The sequence below is a fragment of the Toxorhynchites rutilus genome, chromosome 1 (genome assembly GCF_029784135.1).
Source record: "Toxorhynchites rutilus septentrionalis strain SRP chromosome 1, ASM2978413v1, whole genome shotgun sequence".
Classification (NCBI taxonomy): Eukaryota; Metazoa; Arthropoda; class Insecta; order Diptera; family Culicidae; genus Toxorhynchites; species Toxorhynchites rutilus.
In genome coordinates this window covers 12,963,869-12,982,372 of record NC_073744.1, presented here as the reverse complement: position 1 = coordinate 12,982,372, position 18,504 = coordinate 12,963,869, and the positions used below count along the sequence as shown (strand labels likewise).

At 41.7% G+C, this 18,504-nt stretch overlaps 1 protein-coding gene across 6 annotated transcripts in view; it reads right to left on the bottom strand.

Annotated features, from left to right (window-relative positions):
- Positions 1–6,866: 6,866 nt before the first annotated feature.
- LOC129762023 (uncharacterized) overlaps positions 6,867–18,504 on the bottom strand; it is a 74,411-nt gene continuing 62,773 nt past the window's right edge. For 5 of the 6 annotated variants that reach the window (XM_055759978.1, XM_055759979.1, XM_055759980.1 and 2 more), the window contains exons 6-12: positions 13,677–13,795; positions 12,689–13,616; positions 12,511–12,641; positions 10,645–10,828; positions 10,180–10,578; positions 9,803–10,118; positions 6,867–9,741 (exon numbers count right to left, since the gene is read on the bottom strand). In XM_055759978.1, coding sequence (XP_055615953.1) covers positions 7,026–9,741; positions 9,803–10,118; positions 10,180–10,578; positions 10,645–10,828; positions 12,511–12,641; positions 12,689–13,616; positions 13,677–13,795 — 4,793 coding nt within the window. In that variant the 3' untranslated portion in view covers positions 6,867–7,025. The remainder of the gene's footprint in view (positions 9,742–9,802; positions 10,119–10,179; positions 10,579–10,644; positions 10,829–12,510; positions 12,642–12,688; positions 13,617–13,676; positions 13,796–18,504) is intronic. The other variant, XM_055759977.1, reaches the window with a different exon arrangement.

Genomic DNA, 18,504 nt, shown 5'->3' with positions numbered 1-18,504 from the left:
TGAAAAAAAAGGTTGAGTACCGCTGCTCTAGACATAAACTGTCTTAGGTAAAAATTGAACTTGGTAAAAATTGAACTTGTTGTGCAAAACTCAAGGGCTTGTAAACAATACTTGGATGAGAGATATCAACACTTCACGATTCAGCAAAAATCAGCTGTCGCCGTCGAATATTTATAGCACCTTGAGCCATCTTGTGGAAACAGAACGAATCAGGTTGAATAAACCCCAGAATAAAAAATCAAAAATTGTTAGATGCTAATTTGTTCTCTACAGTGACGAATTATTTAGTTGATGGAGAGACTTGGCGCAGAAAATTAAATTTTTTAGAAATTCTATCATAAAAGTTTCAAAGTACTGTTTGGCAATCCTTTTACGTTGTCCACATACAGTGAAAGACATTCGTTTAGCCACACTTGAAAAAAAAACTTGAAACACTTACAAAACAACTAGGAATGTTCTATTTATCGGGATACTCATTTGCTGTAGTGGTAGTATATTTAAGTCAATTTTATTGAAAGGACGTGCGTCACAATCACAGACACACACAAGGCGGCATCGGTGGATATAAACATTCAAACGTCGTTTTTTCCCGAAACATACGTTTAGCCGCAGGGCATCAAAATCGATTTTTCGCATAATCACCAAGCCTTTATCTGTGTTTTTTCAAAAAATACTTGGGAATGTTCAATTTACAAGATAAATATTAGATGTGCAACGTAAGAAGTTGGTCAGATTAGTGATTTACGAAGAATTTAAAGGAATGGCGAAAGGTATTCTATTGACGGAAGAGGGACGGAAAATAATGAAGATATTCAGTGAACAAAATTTTCCTAATCGCTCGATCGTAACAAAAATTGGTCGATCTGAGAAAGTGGTACGGAATTTCTTTAAATAGTGCCTGAAATATGGGATTTAACGACCAACAAATGGGAACACCAAAGTTACTTTGCGTCTTAAAGATCGAATAAGACACGAAGCAACCAGGAAACGATGTCCTGCTCATACATTAAGGCAGAATCGGTTGTTTCAGTAACGAAGAGGCATATTGCGCGCATCTTGTATGAGTCACCAAACATTATGTGGAATAAACCTCAAGGGAAGCCGAAACTGACCGCCATCTCATTTTCGCCCGGCAATACTTGGAATGGAAACTAGAATGGAGAAATGTTGTATTTTCCTGCGAAAAAAGTTCAATTTGAATGGTCTGGACTGTTACAGTTGCTATTGGTACAATTTAAGTCAACGGCATGTCGTGAGATCGAAGCAAAACTTTGGTGGCGGAAGTTTGACAGTGTGGGGAGCCGTTTCCTATCACTGTAAGCTTCTCATTTGTTTCATTTTAACCCGAATGAACTCCGAAAAGTATCTTTAATTACTGGAGGACGTTTTGATTGGCCATATTGAGAATAAGGCTACCGAGGATGTCGTTTTTTCAGCAGGATTATGCATAGATCCACGTTTCCAAGCAATCGAAGGCATGGTTTGCCGAGAAGGACATTCCGCTTCTTGAATGACCTGCTGGCAGTCGATTGCAAAGTCGATTGATCTTGGCCGAGATGGTCTATGCAAACGGATGACAATTTGACAACATTTCCAGTCTCAAGGCAGTAATTCAGGAATGTTGGGCTATAATCAATATGGCAACACTTTAAAAGCTGTCTGACTCGATGCCAAATCGAGTTTCCAAAGTGATCCGAAATGGAGGTGGACATACTAAATATTAGCTACAGATTGGACTCGAAATTTGCCGCACAATTTTTTTTTTATTGAAATTTTAGGATGCGGCTAAAGGAATGAATGAATTCCACATATTTGAATAACATAGAAAACAAAAAGTGAATTTATACTTTTTTTTAGAATGAATTCGATGAAAATAAACAATAATCGTCTTTTATGAGCAAAACTGTACAAAGAATTGACTTATTTTTAAAAATATTAAGTAAAAATAGGGTGCGGCTAAACGAATGTCTACCACTGTATAAATCTCATTGTTATTAGGCATTCGCTAACAAGGTATACACGTGTTCTGTTAAACTTTTTCTTATTTGTTTGAGAATTAGTTCGTTCTTCCAAACCAGAAAAGTGTGCATTAGGCCTGCTGAAAGTGTGACTTCATGTGACTTCTTGTACTTAAACCGACTTATTTGATATGGATCTACAAAAAATACATGGTGGGACAGTTATGAATAGATTATCAACATGGGACAATTGAGCTTGATGTTGTTTTTTTAAAAGTTGGGAATAAACTATATGTTTTTTTTTTTGTGTTTTCCGTAATATTATGCATAAAAACAACGTTTTATGAAGAATAGTGAAAATCGTCAAAAAGTAACATGGGACAACTATGTAGAATATGAACTATGTAGATTTTTCGTTGAGGTGAGTATTCGATTTTCAGAAAACTTAAATTTTGTCATCTGCGACAATAGTAAATGTATTCCGAATGAACTAATATTTTGCATATGGTATTTTATCGTTTATCATTTTATCATTTCACAGGAAGTCTCGTATGAAAAATCGATATGAAGATTTTCATTGGTACCCTAAACCATACGTTTTGCCTCGTATTCCAAAAAAACGACCCAGAGTGTCGATTTTTGTCAAAACATTTTTTTTCGAGATGACAATAGATCTCGACGTTCATGCAATTTGAAGACATTACGCATAATTTTTTTTTAAAGTCCCGATTTCCTTTACTCTCCCCTTGGGTGATTTTTCGGTTTTCAAAAAACTCAAACATTGACGGCTGTGCGACAGTAGTAAATGAAGTCCGATTACGCTGATATTTTGCATAGGGTAGTTTTTCGTGGGAATCAACATTTTTAATCAAGTTCCCTTTGAAAATTCGAGATGGCCATTTTCATTGACACACTATTGGTCAGCCTACTTATGAATCAAGTGGGCATTGAAAAAAGCGCAACTTTAGTGAGGTCGTGTCATTCTGACTATTCATTTGATTGAGATGTTCGAATTATCGAGAAATCTACCTCTAGCTACGACGGACTTTGGTGTTCTGATAGGATTAACACGTGGGTTTGTTTTGGCTCGTGGTCAGTGTAAACCAATCGTGTAGCCCTCAAATTAGAGTTTAGCATAAACTGACCAGACGTCCCGCGTTACGCGGGACAGTCCCGCATTTCAACAAAATGTCCCGCGTAAGATTCCGTCACGCATTCGGCAAAAGAAACGAAAATGTCCCGCGATATCAATATATTGCAAAAACTTTTATTTGGCAGCCTGTTCAAGAGCGCTTCTAATGCATCCAAAGATTAATACGTTTAGCTGGTTTCATGGCACTGACAGTGTCAACTGGAAGCGACAGCAACAAAACTGGAAAATGATTTTTACAAAAGTCCCCTATTGATCAGCAGGGACCAACGTGAGTCAGACGAAAAGTTCATCTTTGGTTCCCTAGCTCGGTCAGGGCTCAACGTTTTAAATAAGCCGGAAGAACTAGTGTATACTCGACAGGAAGAGGCAGAGTTGTTTGATGAAGTATCGTAAATGAAGCGCTGGGCGGTCTTACGGAAGTTGGCCGGAACCTGAACCATAGCCGATGAAAAGATGTATATCGGCGTGTTATTTTACCTTTTCGTGGCTTTGGTGGTAGTCTGTCTCTCTATTTTGGCCATTCGCCCAAAAGTTTTCTATCGGGCGCAGTTGGGAAGGTTGGTGGTCTTCGCCACAATGTTTATCTCCAGCCGATCCATCCTCCAGTGATCTTTTGGCATAATGGGCTGATCCCAGGTTCGGCATAAAGACCACATAACCTTCCCGACTCCGGCAAGCATTTCGTACTATATATCGCCCCGTTCACCATATGACTCGAAAGAAGAGCGGCTTGGACATTCCCTTCACGTCTGTCAGAGAAGGACCTTCTTCGAGGACTTGAGGTGAATGATATAATCGACATCATCGCTTTTTTGGCCAAATTCTTCTCCACCGTTCGACCGGTTGCTTCGATCTCCCGGCTTAAGAAGCGGCAAAGAGATGATATTGTAAGTACCAGATCGGCTATATCTGGCTTACACAAAGTGCCTCAGGATGTCCAACTCTTTCGCTGTGGGGTGGAGCTTGCAGTATGGAAAAATCATCAAGTTGCTTGACAGTGCTGCTGCAGCGAATCAACAGCATTGAATCATTTTTGTTGTAGACTTAATAAACGTAAGATTTAAAGAAAATTTGTTCCTATAAATTATCTTTCATCGCCATCCGAAATTAGTCCTTTTTTTTGAATGCATACGTTAACACTAAAATCGATGAAAAATGAATTGGAATATTCGAGCATTCCATTCGGTAATTTGAAGAAAATTGTAGAATTTGAATCGTGCTTGCTAGGCGTAAATACTCAGATTGAACGAGTGATTTTCGGGCGTAAACAAAATCTAAACCACCGAAAAATCACAACTGAGTGCCGATACTCAGAAAGAAATAATACTGATCAGTTTAGACTCGCTAAACTACGGTTTATGTTCACAAAACGTATATACATAACGTTTTGTTTTTTGTGTCCCGTGTTAGACCTCTGACCATCTGGTCACTTTAGTTTAGCAACGTTTAAAACTTCCGCTGGTAAACGTTAAGGTGCTGCCCCACGGACGCTATTTCTAGTATATAGTGAGTTATGTGATAGAAAACCAAGGTATAGCAACGAAGAAACACCAAAACTATGAGGTGATAGTTTATAGTTATGACTTGCAAAAAATAGTTTTTAGCTATAACATAGAGAAAATAATTTTGTCGTGTGAACACTCTAGTACTAGTTTTCATGTCATAGCTGCTAACTATCAACTATTCCGTCATGACCCACCGTCGATTTTGAATTTCAATTACGTAGCATATGACAACACCAAGAAGAAGATTTATTTTGTGCTCAACAGATATCCAATTGAGTGCTCAGTCTGTTGGAAAAATGAGTTATCAATTTAATTTTTTTAAGCGTTAACTCGTTTATTTGTACATCATCAGTCGATCAGTATGATGTCGTAGCAAGATTTTTGCTCTCGTTTTTTATCTTTAAACCATTACTAGGACAGAATCAATAGCAACCTATATAATATCAAAAGAAATATTCAAATCGCTTTCCAGTTCTTCTCGGAATATCAGTCTCACAGTGATCAAATTGAAGTATTTGTGTTTAAACTGTTTTAGTGCTGAAAGAGAAATGATTGACGTTACCAACATAACATTATTACTTATCGAAACTTTTCGAAAGTCTTCAAAACTCCCCTGAGTCCTTCCAAATTTAAAAAAAAAACCTAAAAACTTGTTTCTGTTTCAGAATGATACACCCAAAAACAATGATTATCAGAATGAGGAGAACGTGGAAGATTCATTGGAATCAGACGGGAAACAGCCTCCCACTCCAACAACAGATGCAGAAGTGCTCTACTGGAAATCATGTTTCGTCATTCTGAGGAAATTGCGAAAGAATTTCGGATCTTCGTCGCCCAGTTCCTTAAGAAGATTTTTTTCAACTCCCAAAAACTCACGCCGAGTAATGTATGTTCTCACCCTGGATCTGCGGGTTTTCTGAGTGTGTCTTTTGAGAAGTATGTACGTCAGAATTGCCGCGACTTTTTCTTCTGTTTAAGATTTATGTCCATGTTTATGTTCTGATAAAAGTATTTCTGTGATGACACTCACAAAAATAGGTTGAATTATTTATGGCTGTCAACCAAAAAATACAGAAAAACAAAACTTAGTCGTGTGTACACCAAAAAACTGTAGGCCTTAGTACTAAACGGTAGTTTTCTACTGCATAGCTTCTATTATGTCATAGCTGAAACTTTCCAAAAATTGTTTCCGAAATCTCATAGAACTATGACTATCACGTCTATGTTATAGAGAACTATATTATAAATTTCATGTGCCGTGGGGCAGCACCTTTAGTAACACAAATATCGACAAACCTGATCGATCGGAGACAGATAATTCCAAAATTCTAAATTCACCTTCGATTCGTTAATCTATAAAAATAATGAGAAAAACGTTGCCTAATCCACCAACCGCTACAGATAAGCATGTTAAGTTCCACGCGATTAATTTTTTTCTAGAAACCAAAAGAAACACCGAAATCTTCCAATCAGTTCCTTTCCCTCCGATCGTCTCTGTCATGGGAGAGAGAAAAAAATAGTCTCCAGTACTTGACTGACCGCAGGGTTTACGTCAAACAAACATCGAAACAAATACGTACTCGGGACTCGGCAGCCCGAGCAAAAGGTGGTGGTGGTGGTGGGAATGCAGACGAGAATGAAGACGTTCGATTTGCTATCTTATCTCGGCTTCTCGGCAGTAGATAGGACACGAAGCCCCAGCCAGCAGTAAACGCGTTATTTTTTCTACGATAAAAAAAAATATTTGCTCAAGGCTTGGGTGCGTCAAAGTCCGACGATGTGGAAATAGTTTTGAGCCGTTCGATGAACGATTCCCGTAATTGCTCCGTAATTTGTCAGTCCGCGCTAGGTTATGGTAATTTTTGCAAACTAATGTCATCCATATTTGGGTACTTTCGGTTCGCGTAATGATGGTGACGCAAAGATAGACACACATATAGTAGACTTGACAACACAGAGTACGATAACGATTTTTAGTATCGGCTTAGAAATGTTTTGCTATTCACTGTGGTGAACCGGTGAGTGTGACATTGATTGCATTCTCGGTGACTGACAGTGTACTGCAGAAGGTAAACAGGTGATCGGGAGGAAAGTAGTAATCGATTACAGGTTATTTGACTTCTTGATAAACCCATTGATTCATCCTTCTCGATACCATTTATCTCGACGGGGATTTTCTCAATGTTTCCGTTGGGAAATAGTTGAGTCAATATAACATTTATTCAGATCTATAATACAAACACTTCGGTTTCGAGAATTCGTGTCACAGTTTGGACAGTATGCGTCAAAACATGTCAGGAAAATTACACTTCCTGTAGTTTTTTGATTGCACCAGATTCGCTTATGAACTCATAAATTATATCTTGAGGACTCCATGTAATACTATCGCGTTTAAGGTCTTCATAACTATTACCCTTTTGAGTCTGGCTCAAGGTATCCTAAACTCCTACTTTTCTTCAGCTCTTCGTTTCGCTCGTTACTCTTCCGAAACCGGTTGCATATTGCTTGCACGCTACCAGACTTCTTAAGAGATTCACCGCCTCGTTCGCTCGAATTCTGTCCCAGGTTCTGCACACTACCCATCTTCATCGCTTCACCACTGATATCCACCATCAAACTCTGGCGACACAAGGTGGAAACTGCATTCATTTTGCTCAAGTCCTTACTGCTTCTCCTGAGTTTAACTTTCCTTAATTTCGACGCCAAATTCGACAGACCAAATCTACTACTACTGCTACTATGGGCACTCACCGTCCTCGATGAAATCTCTTCACCTGTCGATCCCACCATCGATCCCCCGGAAACGTTTCTCGGCAGTGATTCGTAGTAACTCTCCTGTTGACTGTCTTCTCCATCGCCGGTACTAGCACTGGTAATTATACCCGCACTAGCACTCTTCATCAGACCCATATCATCCGCGCTACTTGCGCTGGCCGTGCTAATCTGACTAATACGGTTATTCCACATGTGTTGCCTTTGCTCTTCCACCCTAGCCGCTGAACTGCTTCGCAAGAACTCCTCTTTGGCCCTTTTCAACTTCAACGCTCGTTGGCTCATCGGTCCAATTGTTTTCTCCTCGTCCACCGGAGTAGCTGGAGCCGATCGCGTTGAATGCTGGTGCGTAAATTTTTTCCTAGATGTCATTCGAGGACTGGCAGGGTTCGCTCCATCCCTAGCAACTCTCTCGTCGTAACACTCTGCCGCAACATCCTCCCCGGGAACCGATCGGCACCTGGTATATTTTTCTCTGGACACCTTCCTGATCGCTCCCTTTCCAGCGCCCCCCTGTGGGGACTCTGTCCGTTTCTTGTAGAGTCGCTCTTTCTTCAGAGTCTCCGTCCTGTTGGTCTTGCTGCTCTCTTCCGGGTCCTTCCGTTCCATTCGGGCCAATGTATCGCGCCTTCTCAGACTATCGTACGCCAAGAAAGTCATTCGCGGTGAATCGCTGTGCTCACCCTCGTCCGCATTGCTGCATTCCCCTCTCTGTCGTCCGCTCTCGATCATTCCCGTGCTGGATGATTTCATCACCCTAACGACCGGACAGTCATTCTTGTCGGACTCCCGGGCTTTCTGTTCCAGCTCAAGTTGCTTCAGCGATTTTCGTAGGCTTCCTGCGCTTGCCGACTTGGACAGCTGTCCAATATTCTCCTGGTATCGCTCGGTTTGCTTTCTCACGCGTCGATCGAGCACCGGTGATCTCCATGCCACCGGAGAGCCGGATCCCGAACTTTGCGGTGAGTTGCCCGTCCGTTCCGATGACAAACGTTCGTTGTATTTGGCAATCATGAGCCGAATGTTGGGTGACAGTTCTTTGATTGGCACACTTTTCTGCTGCTCCAGCCTTCGTTGAGTGCTCGGAGATTGTGGCAGGGGAGGCAAATTGGTCACCAGCTTCTGGTCGTTTTTGGGTGGCTCTGGTCGGTCATTCCGATCCGATGTGCTTGACGATTCGAGCTCGTGGCTTACCACCACCGAGGTGGTGTTTGCTGTGCCACCGTTCGTGGATTCCCCCTCGACAGTGGTGAATATTTTTCGTTTTGTTTTCACCAACACGCTCGCCGTGCAGTTGACAGTTGTCGATGTATTCGTGACAGCGGCGGCTTGAGGCTCGAGCAACTCGACGCAAGTTTCCGTTGGCGATATGAGGATTTCTCCGGTCACGCTGACGGACGCAACCGGTGCAGCAGCGGATGACCGCTGCTGTTGGTCTGTTTTTGAATTTGGTTTGATTTTGAGGACGTAAACGACATCCTCCGCTTGTTGCTGGGGGAGCTTTTCCGTCGAATCTGACGGCTTCTTCGCTCGACTCGTTTTGCGCTTAGTTTTCCTAGGAATGTCGAGCACGTAGTTTGTTGGACTGTCGTCACTATCACTTTCGGTTTTGCTGTTCTGCCGTGAGCCCATTCGCTTGATTCGTGTTTTTTTCCGCGAGCCGTTACTCAGATTGCGAGCGATTTTTTTGCTCTCGCGATCGCAGCTTCGATCTTCGGGAAAGCTTCCTTCCACATAGGTGGATGAATCGGGCGATTGTGAAGTCAACGGAACTGGGTCCGACTCGGAACTGACGGGGAAAAGCCGTACCTCAGTCTTTGTGGTGTCCAATTTGTTTACCTTCACGGCGTTGCATACAAACGTTGGCGTCACATTGATCGTGGCCATGCTTCTGAGACCATCGGTAGACCTCTGTATCGAGCTGGTGGCTTGCGCTCCAACAGCCGGTGTAATACTGATCTTCGGTATGTCCTCGTCGGTTCGTGTCGATGCACCCGATGCATATTTCATGTACGAATGCAACGATTTCTTCAGGTCCGCTACATGAGAGTTGATGATTTGAACGTTCTCTAGAACTTCTGATGGATCCCGAAGCGACCCATCATCGAACCGATACAGATAGCGTAGAATTTCCATCGCGAGATCTTTCATATAGGAGAAAAATGCAATACTATCACGCGAGCCGGTTTCAACGAACTCCGGCAGAGTAGCGATCAATGCCCGAAGCACTATTTTGAGCCGTCGCACCTCATCCCGATCGACAGAGTCCTGTTCACGGAGCTTTATCAGAAGTTTGGTGGAATCTTTCAGGATCGTACTGCTGCTACTAGAAGGCCTTGAAACGCGGTCAGAGCTGCAAACACGATTAAACAAGTGAATTCATTTCCCCGGATATTAATTTCTGGTACACTTACTTGTTTTTGTTCTGACCGATTGTGGGACGTTCTTTTGAATCAGCAGCAGTAGCAGATAGAGGATCAACGACCTCCTGTATGTCATCCTCGACTTCCACCAGCACCGCACGGGGCTCCTCACGTTCCACAGACAGCTCGAGCTCCGGATTGGATGAAACCCTCCGATTGGATGCCGAATCCTTTCCGTTGCTCTCCTTCAGCTCATCAGCATCGTTCAACGAAAGACTGGATGGTTGATGCGATATCGATTGCGACGGTGGGTTCGGTGAAATACTATCCATCGACAGCGATCGACCAAGACCTGGTGATTTTTCTCCTGCAAATGAAAATAACCACATTTAGTAGTGCTAAAATTTGGCAGTGATCGATGAACTCACGCTTCGCTTCCGAAACATCGCCACGATTCTCGATGATCACTGGCGCATAGCCTGGATGCAGCAACGCTATTGTTGACGCCTCTGGTCCGATTCCCTTCGCCTTTTCCCATTCAAATAATCGTCGCGTAAACTTTCTCGATATGCCTTCGAACTTAATGAACCCTTTCGTCGTTTGAACGACCAGTTCCTTCTTCGGGTGATCTGTGCTCGTAACCAGCGCCTTCAGCTTGGACAATCCCTCGCCCTTGTGTTCCTCTGTGGGTTTAGTTTTCTTCGCGATCGCGCCGGTAGTTTTGGACGGCTGTCGTTTTGTCGATGGTTCACCACCTCCTCCTGACTGCGATGTCTGGACTGCGCCAGATGGAACCTTGTTGGCTGCCTTCATTTGTTTCCATTCAGCTGAAAAATATGAACGGAGTGAAATTATGGACACCAGTTTCGAACACATTCAATGATCATTATTACATAGCTTTTTCTGGAAATCTTCCGGCAAATCCTTTGCATTCGGCAACTGAGCTAAACCCTGTCCATCCAGTTTAATTTGACCCGTCTTCCACAGTTGCCAATCGGTTACCGGTTTTTTCTTTTGGTCCATTGGGGAATCTTTCGGCGTGTTTGAATGAGATTCTTTCTTCGGTGGTGGCTGATGCTACGTACAGAAAAAAACTTATTTAGAATATCAATCGAACCGCAAGATGAGTTCCTTCCCTGAGTTCATCGGAGAAGGACGTGTTCTTCTTTCGTTCCATAGTGAAAAGAAAATATCAGGATATTTTTTACTATTTTGCTACCCATTTTTAAAATTTGTATTTTTTACAGATATACATGCCCCTCCCAGTCACAATGATAACCCAACGGGGAACCCCGCTTCAACACTAAAATCAGCTTCCCAGATTAAGTCCTATCCCGAAGATGGATCTAATGAACTTTGCCATGTTTTTTTTCACCCCCGTCAGAATGATCTGTGAATTTCAACAATTGCCAGAGAACTGGAAAATAATTTTAGCTCGTTCGTTTCCATAAAGCTAATCAGACAAAACAAGCTACGCGCGGTTGTCAAAGACCGCAAGCTAGCCACTGAGATTACCCAAATGCAACCTTTTCACGGAGGAATATCTTGTTTATATTCGTGCAAAAGATGTTGAAATCGATGGCGTCATCACCGACCCTAGTCTAACGTGTGATGAAATATTACACGAAGGAAAAGGTCGATTCAATGCTGACATTATTGATCCTCTGAAGCTACTCCCTTGCAAGAAATCTTCCAACGTCAATATTTTATTATATTGTTTTATGTTGGTAGCGCTGCATTGTTTATGACATATCGATTTGAGGTTAGGATTAATATGAAATGTATTCAATGAAAATGATTTCGAAAGTTCATAAACACTTCTGTGGCAGGAAAACAGAGCCGGTCTGTTGTTCTTTGGACCGACTATGTAAAAAGTATTAAAGATGTGTATCAAGAAATGTCCATTAAGTCAATTATGCGGAGGTACAACATCAGATCTGATTCAACATCTGGTTTCTTCAAAGACACGAAGGTACTGCATGCAGGGCTCTGCATAGTCATAGTCAACTGAGGATAGTCAGCTGACTTTCTGACTGACTATATCCATAGTCAGTTAGTAATGACTTCTGGCTTCTTCACGCAGTTTCTCCGCCAAAACGACTGAACAGTTAGTGGGGCGTTTAGTCGCTATCTCCCTCTACCGACTAGACTATATTATTTCATTCTTCCCAGTCAAATTGTCCTCATTACATTTTGAAGTGACTTCCTCCAAAACGAATTTGTTCCTCTCTTTTCCTCTCCCATGTACAGGTGCATGAATCGATGTTTGAGTTCAACGTGGTTTGACATACGCTACAGGTGAGCTAGTTTCTATTGTATCGTACATGAAAATTACTTATATTATTACACAGCTCAATCCGAAACGTAGACATGTGATGACACAAAACAAGAAAAAACAAGCGATGTACATTGCTTCGTATCTAGAACGATACTGAAAGTTTGCTCAGCGAGTTTTCCAATTGCTCGATATTGACGGCATGGGTAGGGAAGCTCATAAATGACAAATGTATGAGAAAATGGAACTGATTCTACTTTTCATCAATTTAAACCGTTTACACACCAGGGGATTGTAATATATAGCATAAAAACAAATCTTAGAGAATTTCCGATTCATTTGGTGTGTAAATCGTCAAAATCCGTTCGCGGCAAAAATAGTTATTAACGTCAAGTTTATTTCAAAAAAACGTGACCTGTTTTCTGATTTGGCACACTTAATGAAAGACGTAGTTCTACATCAAAATCGAACCGCAATTGTTTACCTTGATTCGCCATTCGTCCAGCTTCTTCTTAAAATCTGGCGAAAGATTCTCCTCAACCATTGGGCCCTGTTGATCTCGCTTTGGGCTGCTTGGAGCTTCCTCCTTCAGCATTTGGTTTACTAAAAGAAAAACTTAAACCTATAATAAATTTTATGTTCATCGATACGGAGAGCCTTACTTGGACTGTTGGTAAGCAGCAGAGCAGCGGGCCTCAGCCGCTCCCATTCTTGCTGCTTGGCGTCAAATTCTCGCTGAAGTTTCTTCTGCAATTCCATATATCCTCGTTCGATCTCCTCGCGCTGTCTCTGGAGACACGTGGCCTTCGGTGAAGGCTTTCGGTGCAACGTATTCTGGTCCGACACTTCCTCACTCGAAAAATCCTCCATTTCACCCTCGAAAAACCCATACATTTTGCTAGGACTTTCCGGAACAGACGCTTCTCCACCACCACCTAATCCGCTACCATCTGCACAAGTTTTTCGCTTCGGGGAGTGCTTTGTGTGATCTTTCTGGAACCCAGGTGAAGAAACTGACAATTCAGCTGCAGCTCCGTCTCCAACATCCAACGTTTCCTGGCGTAAGCTAAGCGGCTTGGGAGGAGACTTTCTCGTCTTGCTGCTAATACTGCTACTTTTGGATTCCACAGGAACCCCTTCAGGTACGGATTCGATCTCCGGTATGTGTCGGCTTTTCCGCGAATTTCGGCTAATGCTGGAATCTTTTCCAGCCCCTGATGACGACGCGGTTCGATCTCCACTACCACTGCGTCCCAGTTTGCACTCCGTCCTACCGTCATTGCCGTCATCACTGGAGAACGTGGCCGGAAGTGAGCCACAGGGGGAATTGGGACAGCTATTGTTATCGCCGGGCGGAATGGCCAGAAAAGTGGGCGTATTGTTCCGATGACCCGGAGAAGTTTGACTGGATGAGAATGAATCCGACCGTTGAAGTTCGCAGGCTTCAACCGAATCACACGGGCTTGCCTCTCGGCTGCAACCCACACTGTTGGGAGATTTGGTGTTCCGTCGTGAGCTATTTGACTTGAGCGAACCCCGGTGATTCTTGACGATACCTTTCACCTTACTCCAGGCGGACTTGTTCTTGCCCTGAGAGGTGAAAACAAGCGGTGGTTAAGAATACAGTTGGCTCAAGAGCAGTAATGGTACCTTATCCATCTGTCGTATCGGATCCAAAATGGCATCTCCGTCGAGAGATTTACTTCGCCGGGAGTCCTCATCGTGCGAACGAGGGCGGTCGATGCTTTTCACCGAGTCACGTTTGAGAGCTGCAAATGTACGAATACAGATTTATAAATACAATATTTAAACTTTTGTGTGTATTTCGGATTTAAATTGAGGTATTAAAAAACTAAAGCTTGAACCATTTAGAATCCGGAATCACAACACCAGTTGTATTTCGGTTTGTTTAGGTTTTCAAAGTGGTCGATATCGACCCCTTGGGGTAACTAGCCTTGAAGTAGCCGTACACTGTTTGTTCGGAGGTCAAATAATTGACACTTTTGACAGATGAAGTTTGGTTTAAAATTTGTATAAACACTATTTTGTTTGCCACTCTTCAATTACCAACAGTCAACAGTCAAACATCGAACATGGGAAAAATTCGAATGAAATATTTAAGGTAACCTTAACCAATAACTGAATATTTGCTTGTCGTGTTTTGTGTCAAAGATCTGAATTATCAGTCGAAAAGAATCAAACAGCTGGCTTCGGTCAAACAGTGTATAAGAATCCTTAGTAGCCAGTACCAGCTACTGGAAGGATGGTATATTGTTCGTGAATGATTTCATACCAAATTTATTTGATTGGCTATGAGGCTGATGAAACAATTGACCATGACTTCACCAGGTAGCTCACTTGGCGCTTTGCTTAAAAGAGACGGTCCATCGCCTTTCATTATGTAGTGTATTTGCTACAGTTCTGCTCTTCGTATGTGTGTAAGCATATTCCAGATGAAACTACGCAAACTAATAGCTGTCTTAGCTAGTGAGTGTGATGAGATTCAGGAAATTCTTGAATCCAATTACTGCATATCTGGCAAGCAAAGAGTGCTTGCCAGATTTGAACCACTCCGAATCTACTTTGGATTTGTGAAACATATTAATCATATTTATTATATTTATTTTTCACAAATGAGTTCATGCAAACACTAAAAGATCTGAATAAAGTTGCGTTTGATCAACAAAATTACGAGAGTTTGGAGAGCTGATCATGCTAGACCCGTCCAATGTTATCAGAAGAAAACATCAAACCATACTACCACTTAAAGAAAATTTTCCTATTCTTTCAGATAATTGATGAGGAATTCAGAGAGCTGCGCAATGTCGATTTTTCAGACTATTCTCCGGATGACCGAACCAATGTAGTTATCTTTTGGGGTAAAGTTCTAGCCACAACTCAAGTTTAAGTATAATGCGTCGATATATGGTAAGAAGAACTAATCGTCAAAACATGGTTTACACATCAGGCGTAAAAATGTTGATTGATTGATTGTGTTGAATTATAGAGACTTCAAACTTTTGCAGCTCTAGTCCTGAGAAGGTCGCTTGGGGACGTGTGTCCAAAATACTTCTTCACCTGCCTTGAGAAAGACACTTCATTACCACTGCTCGTCAACAAACCGTGTTCGCTCCCACAAATGTCAGAATTGCCGTTCGGACGTATCCCGTAAGTTTGAACTTATTTACATAGATGGTATCCAAACAGCACTAAACATTGACTACAGTTTCGCCGGCACGGTTGATTGTCGTTAAGAACCAGCACAAAAAACGAAGCTGCAAATTATGCGCCAGTGGCGGTACCACGATCAAAGCACTCCCTGAATCACATTAGCCGAGTCAGCTGGCGGAAGCATATGCATAAAGGTTACTAGGATACTATTTTCAACGACAACTGTTTATTTATTATACTGCTTCAAATACCTTCGACGAAATCAAATGTAACCATACCAACGTAAGTAATAACATAAACAAATCCAAAGTTTTCGTCTTGCCATTCCTCATACGTCACCTGTTCCGTCATTACGAGCCACCTGTTAACTCCACCATCTTGGTGGCAACTAGGCAAGGAATCGACTCAAACTTCAGAGAACATAATCTTTACATGAGGAAGAACACAATATCTTTTATAAAAAATAAACTTTTGAAACAGCTGAAAAAATGATGGCAATATAGTTGCCATTGGCCGTTACCCCCATTTCATTGTGCCTTTGGTTGTACAAAAATTATATTATAATATATAATTTGAATTTTTTTTCAAATACACCTTTTTTATCGAAGAAACTATATGAAATTACACAGCAGATCCAAAATGAACCCTTACAGTGAAAAACTTATGAACTTATGAAATTTAAACAGACTACTATAAGAAGTTTTTGGTTAAACAAAATATTGAAATAATATTCCAAGTGAGCAAAAACAATTTTTTTTCTGTGGGTGGCAATATAGCTGTTACGGCCTTAGAACAGATTAACCAACCGCAAAGTTTTTAAATTAGTAAGACTTCTGTATGAATAAGACAGAAACTAGAAATAGATTTTTATTCAAAAAAAATGACTAAAGGGGTCTGAGGTATCACTTGATTCTGGAAAAGGGGTCTATTCCCAAAATAGTTTGAGAGCTCCTGGTTTAGGTTAAAGATACAGATAATTTACTGTTCTTTACAGAAAAAAAATATTTTAAAGTTTTGATGAATTTTCGTACTTTTCTTCGGATACCTTCGATCAAAGTTTGGATTCTCTGTTGGTCAACCGTATTTAAAACTTCATCGGCCTTTGTGAGTCTTAATACACGGAGGGAGATGTTTCTGCAGATAGTCATTCCTTTATATTTTCGAGTCCATTGTCTTGTTCATGACCCGAACCTTGGTTTTCTGTCCACATCTGCAAATTCCTTGAAAAATCAAGAGTTTGCGGGCAAATTTATCGGTGAAAATGAACTTTTTTTTTCGCTGTATTATAGTGACTTTCAGCCTTTGGCTGGTTCGTCACTTGGATTTATTCCGTTGAAAGAATGTTGGGAGTGAGAATTAAACTCGTGACCTTTAACGTGTAAGGTACGGATGTTAACCACTACGCCAGATCGCCTCCTCGAAAACACACTTAAATTTGCTGGGAACATCTCCCCTGGCAGTGGCCTTATAAAATTACAGTCCTCTCGGCTTTTTTTTCTGAAAAATTCATAACTTTTTAACTATTGGAACAATTCAGAAGATCGATATGTCAAACTATGGCCAGTTAGCTATTCATGGAACATGGAAATGTTTCTATGGGGGTCAGACAATCCTTCTCCTCCCTAAAGGAGGGGGGGAGGGTGTTGCATAACCCGAGAACTAATCAAGCAAATTGAACAAAATGAGGTATATGGAGGTTTTAGGAAGCAATAATAATTCTATGGTGGTTCGACACATCTACCCCCTCTCTAAGGGGAAGGGGGCTGCCATACAAATGAAACACAAACTTCTGCATAACCCGACAACTAATGAAGCAAATGGAGTCAAATTTGGGATGTGAAGGTTTTTACTGGAATGGAGAGGGGGTTCCATAGAAGTATTACACATATTTCAACCAAACATATGACAATTGAAAATTTTCGGAAAAAGAGAATGGGAAAATTCGGAAAATTCAATTCTCATATGTTCTACAATTACATAGTGACAAGTGTTGTTAGTCCATTAGATGTTTGCGCTAACGAAATTGATCTTTGTTCGAAAGTGGAAATGGATTTCAATGTGATAAAATGCCGTTCCTATAGCTTCTAGTAACAAAACGTGAATGCTTGAAGGAATTGTGTTACTGATTCTATCATATGGCTCATATGGCGTCAGCCTAACGGGGCCGGGAGTTCAATATTTTGACAATGTTTGCTTACAACTATGTTAGTAATATGTAACCGATTACTCGCGGTTGACTCGAGGTTAGTATTACAAATGTTCTCATAATTGGTATGTCGCAGTCTTCGATGCTCTGTACGTGTGCCCGACACGGGATACCTGCTATTGGGATGCAGCTGACCATTAATCAGCAACGCCCCCTAGTCTCTACCCCATATCTAGCGTGGTGCGTCTTTCTCGACTCGAGGAATCCAGGATAGAATGGTCACTAGCCGGCGCAATCATCAGCTCGTGTAGAGTTGTCATGAGCGGTACAACCTTCGGCTCTTATTGAATGATCAGTTGACTGCACAACCTTCGGCCCGTGCATCTGTAAAGAGTGTGTGTATGTATTGCCGCGACTAAGTAAAAGTTTATCGATCGGATAGGAGGGATATGAAACGGGGACACAACGAAGGAAACATCATATAACGTTGACATCGGAGTTTCTGAGGAACAGATATAGATGAAGCAGAAGATCAGGATCCCGGCTACCTAAGATATCCCGGACGGGGATATCCGATTGTCTGCCTTGTGCTCTCAGTGCTCTAGAGAGCTGAGAGCGAGCAGCATGGAACCGGATACACGACCAGACAACATGCTCGATGTCGTGGTAGCCATCGCCACAATCACAAAGATTGTTTGCTGCGAGCCCAATGCGATAGAGATGCGCGTTTAGGTTGTAGTTATTGGACATAAGCCGAGATATCACGCGAATGAAATCACGACCTACATTCAATCCCTTGAACCATGCACTCGTCGAGACCTTAGGGATAATCGTGTGTAACCAACGACCGAACTCATCTCCACTCCACATGCGCTGCCAACTTACGAGCGTGTACTGACGAGGAATGTGGAAACATTCATTATAAGCAATTTTCCTTTCAAAAAGTGTACCTTCTAAAGCGCCCACCTTAGCTAGCGAGTCCGCTTTCTCATTCCCCGGAATCGAGCAATGAGAGGGAACCCATGCTAAGGTAATCTTGAATAATTTTTCGACCAAAACACTCAATAGTGGTCTTATTCTTGTTAGGAAATAAGATGAGCGTTTATCAACTTTCATTGAGCGGATTGCCTCTATTGAGCTGAGACTGTCTGAAAAAATAAA